Genomic DNA, 11,510 nt, shown 5'->3' with positions numbered 1-11,510 from the left:
GTAGTGGAACTTCTCATCTCTTGAAACACGCAAAGAAAGTTTGTTTAGGAAGACATTTGAATCTTGCACGTGGTCAAACAACTTTAAGAGTTAAGAAGGAATGTGATGGGTCAAGTTCTCTGGAATATAGTGGTAAAAGAAAGCTTAAAGAGTTCGACCAAGAATTTTCGAGAAAGGAATTAGTTTCCATGGTTATTATGCACGAGTATCCATTGTCTATGGTGGATCATATTGGGTTTAAGAGGTTTGTTGAAAGCCTTAATTCCAATTTTAAGATGATTTCTAGGTCCACATTAAAGCGAGATATCATGAAGATGTTTAAAGAAGAAAAACTTTCTCTACATAAATTGCTCGATCATAATGAAAGTAGAATTGCAATCACTACTGATATGTGGACTGCAACCAACCAGAAGAAGGGTTACATGGTCATAACTTCGCATTTTATTGATAAACAATGGGTCTTACGAAATCGCATCTTAAGGTAAAATCTTACTTATTTACTCATGTAATCATGTTACTTTTAATTTTATCATTTATCCTTTGACTAAAATATATATTATGTTATTCTATATAGGTTTTGCTATGTGCCTTGTCCTCACACCGGAGGTGTTATTGCAAAGGTAATGATGGATTGTTTGTCTCAATATTGTTTAGAAAATTAAATATCTGCTGTTGTTGTTGATAATGCTACTACTAATGATGCAATGATGAAGATTTTAATGGATAAGTTTGAGAAAAGGTCTTTAATGCTTGAGGGTGATCTTTTGCATTTACGTTGTAGTGCTCACATATTGAACCTAATAATTCAAGATGGATTAGGGGTTATTAGTTCTCAATTGAAAAAGTTCGTGATTGTGTGTCTTTTTAGATGTCAACTCCTAAAAGAATTGAAAATTTTGAGGAGGCTTGTCGTTTTTTGGACTTAGTTAACATTAAAAGACCTAGTCTTGATTGTAAAACAAGATGGAATTCAACCTACTTGATGCTTAAAAGTGTTTTGCCGTTTAAAGATGTGTTTTCAAGGTTAAGGCGAGTGAATAAAAAGATGAATTTTGTTGTTCCTAGTGATAAGGATTGGGAATTAGCTGAGCTTGTTTGTGATAAGTTAGAAATTTTTTACAATACAACTAATGTTTTTTCTGGAAGAAAGTTTATCACTATCAATCTTTTTTTCTGAAGGGTTTGTGAGATTAAGCTTGCTATGGGTAGGTGGTTACAAAGTGATGTTGAAATTATTAGATTGATGACAGAAAATATGCTTGAAAAATTTGACAAGTATTGGAAAAATATGTGTGAACTTTTGGCTATTACTACTATCTTAGACCCGAGAAATAAAATGGATTGTGTGGAGTTTTATTTTAGGAAGTTTTTTGATGTTAATGAGGTTGATATGCAATTAGCAAGAGTTCGTAGGTGTCTTGATAATTTGGTTGTGGAATATCAAAGGAAAAGTGATATACTTGCTTGTGGCTCAGGTATATCGGTATCATCAGGGTGTAGTTCATGTTCAAATACCTGAGACATGAGTCGTACAACTGCGGGGTCGACTTTTAAAACTTCACCCACCAACGATTGAAAGTACTCTTTATCATCGGCGTTTGCGTGCCGTACTTCTTCGTTGGCGTCTTCTTCTGCCTCTAAGTACTTTAATGTTTTCCAGAATGGATGTATATCGTCCAAGTACAAAGCACCATGAGACCTGATTGAGAAGTAACAATAACACGCGCATGGTAATCTGTGGGTTTTTTGAATGACACAATCACATTTTTCAAAAAGACAACTACCAAAGTTTAACATCCGGTTATGCTCCATCATCAATTGTTCCAAGGCAAATATGAAAACATGACGATACAACAGTCTTAGAAAATTAAGTCGCGACGTCCTTGAAATGGAATTCATAGATTCCTCCAGAGCTTGTGTTATCCTCGATTGTTGATTCGTTATTTGTGTGTGTGCCCTTTTAAAGAGTGTATCGAATGAGTTGTTACCGCTACCCAAGTAGTACTTGAACGAAGAGTGTTGGTTTTCAACTCTACTGGTAGTCTGGTTACCCAAGTGCAAACAATCATTCGTCCACACACGCACAAATTTCTCTTTGTGAGGAATCCATGTTCCAGCCAAATATCGCACGACCCTTCTGTTCCTAGTCGACCAAGTAGACACAATCCCTTCCCATCTGTTTTCAAATTCAGGGATCGTGAGACTGTTAACCAAGGGGTTCCATTTTGTTTGCCTGAATATCTGCCCCTGTTGATTTTTCTTGCCACCGCACAATTTATCGATCATGTTCACCACGTCATTGCAAATATGTCATACGCATAATAAATGTCGTACATCTGCTTTAAACATAAATTTAAAATTAATTGAGATATATATATATATATATATATATATATATATATATATATATATATATATATATATATATATATATATATATATATATATATATATATATATATATATATATATATATATATATATATATATATATATATATATATATATATTTACCAGTCGCACAAAAAGTGCGACTGGTATTATTATTATTATTATTTTTTAAATTTTTGAATTTATAATATTCAACACTATTACACTAATTATTATAATAACATTATCATAATATAATAAATTAAAATAAATTAATTTATTACAACATTTATTAAATAACAACTTAAAAAATAAATTAATTACACGAGAGAAATTTTATAATTCGAAATTCAAAAAAATAAAAAAAATAAAAAAAAATTATTTGAACCAGTCGCACTTTTTGTGCGACTGGCCTTTCTGGATTTTTTTTTTGTTTTTTTTAATAAAAATTTCGAAACGATTAATTACTTACCGAATCGTTATCATACTCGTTTTGGTATGCCATTATTGTTCGATGTAGAGTTCTAGCTTATTTAACTTAACGTATTGTTTTTAGAGAGATAGTACCTTGTTTGAATTCGTATATACTCAAGAACATCTCTGAAAATTCAATATATATAAAGTTCCGATAATATTGTTATTAAGTGATAATAGTGTTATTAAGTGCGATTTACATTTATTAAACATATTTTAAGTGTAGTGGTAATTTCGTAATTTTTAAAAATCTAGGGGCAAACTCATAATTTTATCAGAAGTGGCGATAAAATGAAAAAAGTGACGATAAATAATAACCCCCGTGAAAATTGTTACTTTTTGGTTCTCAGTAAATTTATTTTTTATTATTCCAACTAGTATGCTCCTTGATACTTGTGCATATCTCATTGATATTTGTTACCCATATCACGTCGAAAAAAGATAGAAATATACAACACTTTATAAACTACGTGAGCAACTTTTATTACAATCAACACAAACTTTTATGGAAAACAGTCTCTTGGAAAAACTGCCTTAATGGGCTGATCCAAACAAAAAAAGAAATTAAAATGATGGTTAATCAGTTTATTAATTCAGTAACACTTTTGAGAGATCGTCTTTTTAGAGACAGTTCTCAAGTCCAGGCCCAATTCCCTTTTCTGATTTAATATAAAGCCAAAAAAAAAAAAAACAACTGCCAATTCTCTGACGACTTTCTTCTCCCAAAAAAGCTTACGTATTCTAATGTTGACGAGATGAACTACAGCAAAATATATGTTATCCATTTCCAAACTAGAAACAGATATCAAGTTGAATTTACTAACCTTCATGTTGACTAATTGTCGTTGCTCGAACTGAATATGATCATTATTTAATGGAACTACGGAAACTTCATTCAGAATGAGGTCATTACATTTTTGCTTCTGATTTATTGAATTAGTGAAGAAAGAAAGATTCAAACATACCTATATTGTCTGGCGAAAATGAATCCCCTTAACCTGCGTCACGAACTGTTCGAATTCTTCCTCGAAAGGCATCCATATCGTTTCAAAAAGAAAAATCAAAATGGAGGGAAGAATACATCTTCCGATCTGATCTTTTAGTTTTAATGGATTAGAAATTAAAAAGTTTCAATAATTACCTTACCTCAGTTTCCAATGTGTTTGGCAATGATGGCATTGGAATACCAAATTTTTTGGTAGAAGAAAGTCATCAGGGAATTGGCTGCTGTTTTTTATTTTTTTTTTGCTTTATATTAAATCAAAAAGGGAATTGGGCCTAGACTTGAGGTCCGTCTCTCAAGAAGACGGTCTCTCAAGAGAGTTACTGTACAACCAATTGGTTATAAACTTATAGTAGTGCAACTACTTTGGATTTATGAGTGGTTTACCTATTTTCCGCTGTGATTTGGTTGTCCATACTCATCTTTTACATTCTATCAATTACACATTCAAGGGCTAGAAGAGCAAGTAAACACCAAAAACGGCCTTCTATACGACTTTTGTAGGTGAATACTAGTATGTCACTACAAAAGTACAAACAAGTTTATACAATAACAACCGCAATAAAAACCATAACTGTAGGTGCTTACAACACTTGTTATTACCACCTTACCTTTTCTCGATAGGCTCTTCAACTAATGTAAGACTCGGATTCTCCAATCAAACACTCTAATTGAAGCCAAGAAAGAAAGGTGATCACTAATGTAAATCATCGAAAATAGAAAATTGCATAGCTCCCACAGAGTTCGTGATTGAAGAATGAAGCACCGTAATATTAAAGATAAACATAAACCCTTTATAGAAGTAGAAATTGGTTCGTCAAATGCAACTTGCCTGTATCACTTAGCCTACATCCAAAAAAAAGAGTCAAGCTGCACACAGCCTCACCGAAGCATGTTAAAAAGAATGCCTTTGACCAATCACCAAGTTAAAATACTGTCGGTCTTACACTCCAAGTTAAAATACTGTCGGTCTTACACTCGTACTCTTACCACTAGGGATGGAACAGCCAATAAGATGAAGGAATACTGAAACAACTTTCCAAATCCTGCATCAAATCTAATAAGAGTGCCTGCTCAATCAGAGCAGCCAGTTGGTGTTGTACACCCACTATTAATTGCATATCATAAACACAAAAGCAATCAAGATTTCAAGACAAAACAATAGAGTACTTATGAAAAAAAAAAAAAACCACAAGCAGTGGATTCATAGAGTTCCATAAAAGTACCTTAAAGGAGGTCGTTGCAGCACAACTATGTCCGATTGTCCGTCTACACAACTACTTATTTTACGTTCAACATCTACACTATACATGTACCTAGGCTTTCTCTGATGAGTTTGAAACTCAAGTAAACTAGCCTTCTTTTTGCCTCAATTCGGTTCTAAGAGGGAGTAAGTGACTTACTTCCATCTATAAAAAAAAAATACAAACTAATATTTTTGCAAAGGTGAACAAGATTTCTAAGAAAATAAGACAAATTTTCATCCAATACCTCACTTTCAAGTTTCATCTTCTCTTTTATTTCCAGATTTTGATTCCCCGCAACTTTTTAGGTTAAAAGCCAAAACAGAGTTTATAACTCGGTTATGATTGAGCTCTACTAACCTTAAATGGAAAGTTAATCAAGATATTTGAAAAATCATTGCAATTAGACATGGTTATTTGACAAGCCCCACAATATTCAGAAAACAGTCAAGCTACTTTTATATGAATTTTATTGGATATAGCCAGGTATGTAGCCTAATTGCAAGGTCAAAGTAGGTTGTTGTTGCCTTGTTGGGAGCCATTAACATCCACCCCATCCACCTTCCACGGCTCAACCGCTGAAGTTTTCCACTAAAAAAGCGGTTGTTAATGTTAGAAGTTTTACAAGTCACCGAGGCTTTTGATTGCATTGAAGTATTCTAGTAGCATAACTGTGAGCAAGTTACCCCATACCAAGTTATTCAAAAGGTACCACACAGTGCATCTTCTTTCTCAGAAACCAGAAGAGACCAGAACGGGGTAGGGTAACCTAAAGTGCAACATAATTAGGAAAACACGTCATCCAGAAATACAAAATAGGGAAAACAAAGGAGGCAAGGGGTTTTCATCAAAATGTGTTAGCTTTCATTATTAGAGAGCACCAGAAGAACAGATATCACCCACTATTAACCTTCTCAAAGCTACCTAGATGTTTAACAAATTTTAGGTAACTCACTATGTACTTTCCTCCCTTAATGACTCCATCAACCCAACCAATTATGACACAGAAGAAGCATTGCATCGTGGATCAAATACAACAAAAAAGATAACAATCTCAACAGCCAGATAAAGCCCACTGTCCTTGATCACTATGGTAAGTATGGTTAAATTTCCTAGTTGTCCTTGGTCACTGACAGGAAACTCTCCCTGTCATCCTTAATCAAGCACTTAATTTCTTGACTAATCCAGTGTGTTTAATCGGATTTTTAACAAGACTACAGTGTCCTGGTCTTGCATTTTAAACTTGAAGAAAATTCTAGTATGTCCAACAAGAGACAAAATAATACCCTCAATTTCATCAGTCATCACATACAAATCTTGCAGTGATTTCATCGTCACATTTCCTAAGATAACGAATGCAAATAATCACTTAAAGCTTATAGAGTCAGAGTGTAACACCCCGAGATTTTCAGACGTCATTAATTAATATTTTAATGACTTTTGGTTATTTTATAATTATATTAAATTAATTTTGAAGTAGTTTTAAAAAATTCCTTTCATATACGAATTTAAATATTGACATATATTTATATTAATAAAAAAACAATCACGATTTCTAAATAAAGAGGTTCGAATCAAAATAATTATTTTATTGAAATGTGTGAGCACACGAAGGTGAGTTCTTAGTTGGGCCTCGCAAGAAGATGAACCTAGGTAAAGAAATAAATAAATAAGTGTATAAATTAATAAATAGGATGAGTTAGGGTTTTAAGGGGATATCACTCCCTCCCTCACAAGAATCACGCCGTCAGCCCGTCACTCCCTTCCTTCTCTTCTCTCTTTCTCTCACTCCCTCTCACTCACTGCTGAGCCTCCACAGCCACCAAGGACAGCAGCCGGCAGCACCTTCCCTTTCCCTGCAGAAGCCGTGACTCACCCCAAGCAGCTGGCAGCGACCGTGGCTCAACCAAGCAGCAGGCGGCAGCAGCTGCGTTTCTTGGAGGTTCCCACAGCAGCAGCCGTGTCTGGCACACCACAGGCTGTCCACCTTCGTGCTCCACCACCACCACAACACCACCTATACCCTCACCCTTTTCTAGTTTCTCCATTGTGAGCAATCTCTTCTCTTTTCTCTAATTAATTTCTAGTTTTATTTGAAGTTTTATGAAGTTTATGAGTGAGGTGTTGATTTTTGTGTTATTCTCATTGAATCTTTTTGTAGGTAAGAATTTAATTGATGAATTAAACATGTTTATGACTTAGGGTTTGAAGTGTGATTGAAATTATGGGTTGTGTGTCGATTTGTATTAGTTTCTTTGAATCTTAGTATGGGTAGTAATTAAATGTTATCTTTGAACACGAAACGATTAGGGCTTGGATTTAGAGATGAAATTACCAATGATGTGTGTGTTATACTATATTTTGGTGATGATTGATTAAATAACTTTAAAAGTTGTTTGAAGATTTGGTCGATTGGTTATTATTGTGAATAATTAGTAATGGTGATGATGTTAGTTGACTATGAAAGTGATTTCGATTGATTAAATTGAGAATAATAGTTACTAATTGTTGTGGTTTGATTGTTGTAAATTACAAATACCCTTATTAGGTTGTTATTGAAGTTATAGATACATGATAGTGGTAAGCCAAGAGCATAATGTCAACTTATCGTCGATGGTTGCTAAAGTTATTTGTCGTGTTGTTTTGATTAAAGTTCTTAATAGCTTTGGAGAATGCAACAAATGATATCCCAATATGATAACTCTAACATTTGCTTTATCGTTATATTAATATTATATTAAAATTGTAAGATTTAGTTGTGATTAGTTATTTTTGGGTAACGCGAGCCGATATGCTCAAAATTAGTTAATGCAAAGAAACGATTCACACATACTTCTACTTTAAATTGATGGAAAGACTTATGTTGTGTTGAGTCAATGATTTTGACTTGTATTGATTGTGTGCGTGCTAGAGTAATCGGATACTCATGTTGAATGGGTGATAGCGATTAATTTGGTATGTCAAAGTAGTCAAGAGAACTTATTAGTTCTACTCATAACTTATATAGGTGGTCATTTCGTAAGAGGAAAGTAGAGCTTTAGTTGGGTGATTTAGTGACTTTTGATCGGTCAGTGACGCTTACAGGTGGTACGTACACGCAGTAATAACCCTTATATGCAATTTTCTTTAAGACATTATTGTTTATTTTGATAGTATGCATTGTATCGAAACTATGAAGTACTAGTGAGTACACTTTATATGAAGAGCTATCGACTATGAAATCCTTGCGCTTAGAATAGTTTAGAGAATGAGAGTGTTAATAGAAAGCGGGAACCACCCTCTTATTTATTTAAGAATTAGATTATGCCTTAATTGGAGTTAGAATGACTCCGTTATAGGTGAATTTCATATTCTATTGAGTGACTCAGTGGGTTTTGACGCGCTGCTATCCCAAGGCGCTCATTAATAGTTGAGAGTGGAAGTTATTCCCATCTGATAAGGTACTAGATTTTGATTAGCTGGTGTGACTCAACTGGATTATGTCCAGTTGTTTTAGTAGTCCCCTAGGTGAGGTTCGACGAGACCACCGTAAGGGGGGTATGAGCATGCTTGGGTCACTGGGCGCCGGATGGCCGATACCGCCCCTTGACCGAGGTGATACCATGCGGGGCTTGCAAACCCCAATATGGTGGCCTCTTCACTGGTTTAGTACCCCAGTGTGTTAATTTTTCCCGAAGGTAGGACCCGAGAGGGTCAGCTGGAGGGGGCATGAGCTCATACTTTACCATGGGCGCCGGATGGCCGATAACGCCCTTGGCCGTGTCACTATGCTAGGAAGTAGAGAAAAGATCCACTGATAGAAAACTATTTAGGGAAAGAAAGTTTATTCATTGATCGAAAGTTATTTAATGATAGAAGGTTCATTCTTTGGTAGAAAGCTTACGCGTTGATAGAACGTTTACTCTTTGATAGAATATTTACTCATTGATAGAACATCTACTTATTGATAGAATAGTTTATGCTAGTGAGAAGTGTGTCTATGTTAAGTTACCTCAAGGGTATTACGGACTATGATCACACTTACCTTAAGATAGACAAGCTCTATAAAGTCATGTGTTAGGTATTCTGTTAATGCCTTGGTCGAGTTGAACTATGCGTGTTTTACAAGAATTTATGTTTGAAAAGAGGAGCGTGAAGACCTGCATTCTACCCAAGAGCACATGGTTCGGGTTGGAAAGCACGTAATGAAATTAAGAAGTATAAGTGGCCGATAAACGGTTACTATCTGTGCTTGCGTTTTATGAAATCATCTTATGTTGTTTTATGATATAATGCTATCTAGTAGTTGGCCTTATTATATTTTATGCTAGTTACGGACGTGTACGTTTTTGTGTTTATGTATGTTTGTTGATGACTTTCTATGATTGTCCTGCTATGACACATTGGCCTTTGGTCTAATGTCGAGCAGCAGGGGGATCATAGACAAGCGTAGCAAGTACTGGAGCTTCTTTTGCATTGCGTTGCATAATGATGAGGGCGAAGCATATCCTGTGTCATACCGCTATCTTTCGATTTTGTAATTTTTGTTATCTTTTGTAAACTTTGGTTGTATATGTTTTGTTGTGAGGCCTTGCGTCCTCCCTAGTATATTTGTATTTCCGCTGCGTAGTTTATAACTCTGTATGGTTTTAAGGAGTTAAGTCTTTTTTTAAAGCGCAAACATCGACACTGGAACCACGATCCATGCTTGGCATGTTGATTTGAGAAGTCGGCGACGAATCATTCCGCCGTGACATAGCTTTGATAGGCCATTAGTGCCTTTACTTTATTAGTTTCTAAATTAACTTTTGTTTTTCTACAAAGGCGCACAGTTTTAAGGTACATGCTGCCAAAATTTCCACTCACCTTTTTAAAGTTAATATTTAACGTTTATCTAAATTCTTTTCCTTTTCTTTTATGTAAGACCCGAATTTTCTCCCGTCCTTTACGGTTTTGGTTTCGTTAAAGGGTCGGAAATTCAGGGGTGTTACACAGAGCAATGCAAAAACTGTTAAAAGGGTAAACCCATATCAGAGTTTAATCGGTACCTAAAAATGTGCAAAAGTGAAATACTACTGGCCCTGGGTGTTTGGTTTGGAAGAAAAAGTTCTCCAGAAAACTATTTTCTCCAGTTTCTGTTTAGTTTGACAATGGAACTGATATGAAAATTTCAAGTGGACACGAGAGGTCTGAGCATGTTTAATATGTTCGACCGCAGAGGGCCATCGAAAAATTAGGTGACCCAATGTTAAATTACGTGGTATATATTTGGTATATATTAAGTGTTAAAAATACATAATTGTTAGAAAAATATCATAATTTAGGTCCTTGAAAAATATCATAATTTAGGCCCGCAAGTGGAAAAAATTTCCTCAAAAATTAGAAGGAAACCAATTCGCATACACCCTTCCATCCCAACATCTTCATTTCCCATCAAACTAAACAAAAGATAATTGATCATGATTAGCATTTTCCATTATAAAATAGTTTAGATGAAAAATGTTTTCTGCCAAACCAAACACGACTAAAAGAAAGATCATGCATTATTAGTGGCTAAACATAATACTTAAATCAAAACAAGATCATATAAGAGCAACAATGTATACAGTTCTCAGTAAATTGCCCATTAATCAGGCAAAGAGTGCGTCAGACAAGCAGGAAGCTAATACTAAGGTCTAAAATAAGAAATAAAAAACAGAAATTCCACTTATCTGAGAAACAAAGATAGGCAATCAAACACTCCTAAATCAATCAGTTCTCTTCAACCTCTCAACACGCTGATTCAACTGCTCGATCTTGACAACCAAAGAAGTAACAGAATACAAGATCCAGTAGAAAAGAAGAGCAGCAGCAATAAGAAGGGCATTACGCTGACTCTTCATGATAGATTTCTCGTGACGAAGGAATTCGGTAGGTGTACAAGAATCAGCTTCGCAACTAGGTCGAGTTTCGTACTTCCAGTAGATATCCATGAGTAAGAACAAGCAAAAGGGAACAATTGAGAGAAATGGCTTTAAGAGATTGCGAGTAACAGCGATCAAACCCTTGCGAAGAGGGTCTAGACCTGGGAGGGTTAAGAGAAGGACCATGATTGCTTCTGCACCTGCAGCGTAGCCGAGTACTACCCACTCTAACGCCATTGATGAACTAACCCTAGATCTGATTGAGAATTTGTGATGGGAAAACTGAAAAGTTCGAACTTTGGAGTTTGAAGATGGTGAAAATTGAAAAATTAAAAGTTCAAGGAATGAGAAAAAGTAGGTTGTAACTTGTAACTAGTAAGTGTTAGTTGGAGCAAGCACCACTTGCTTATGTAGTAATATTTTTTTAGATAAAACTATCAATTTCAAGTTATATTTTTCCAAAAAAATACAATTATTGTGTATATTTTAAACTGATCTTAGTGTTTTAATTTTTTTCCTATATAAACTTGTTAAAGG

The 11,510-nt window shown here is 34.8% G+C and overlaps 1 protein-coding gene across 1 annotated transcript; it reads right to left on the bottom strand.

The window, feature by feature from the left end:
- Window positions 1-2,690: 2,690 nt before the first annotated feature.
- LOC130807507 (uncharacterized) lies at window positions 2,691-11,364 on the bottom strand. The gene has a single exon (XM_057672736.1). It carries the CDS (start codon window positions 11,208-11,210, stop codon window positions 10,818-10,820), a length of 393 nt encoding a protein of 130 aa, XP_057528719.1. The 5' UTR covers window positions 11,211-11,364; the 3' UTR covers window positions 2,691-10,817.
- Window positions 11,365-11,510: the final 146 nt, after the last annotated feature.

Source organism: Amaranthus tricolor, chromosome 3 (genome assembly GCF_026212465.1).
Source record: "Amaranthus tricolor cultivar Red isolate AtriRed21 chromosome 3, ASM2621246v1, whole genome shotgun sequence".
Classification (NCBI taxonomy): Eukaryota; Viridiplantae; Streptophyta; class Magnoliopsida; order Caryophyllales; family Amaranthaceae; genus Amaranthus; species Amaranthus tricolor.
The sequence above is the reverse complement of the archived record's forward strand: the minus strand, read 5'-3'. Positions and strand labels throughout refer to the sequence as shown.

Coding starts and splice junctions, on each gene's coding strand:
- LOC130807507 (XM_057672736.1), bottom strand. CDS start 11,210: ATGGCGTTAGAGTGGGTAGTACTCGGCTACGCTGCAGGTGCAGAAGCA.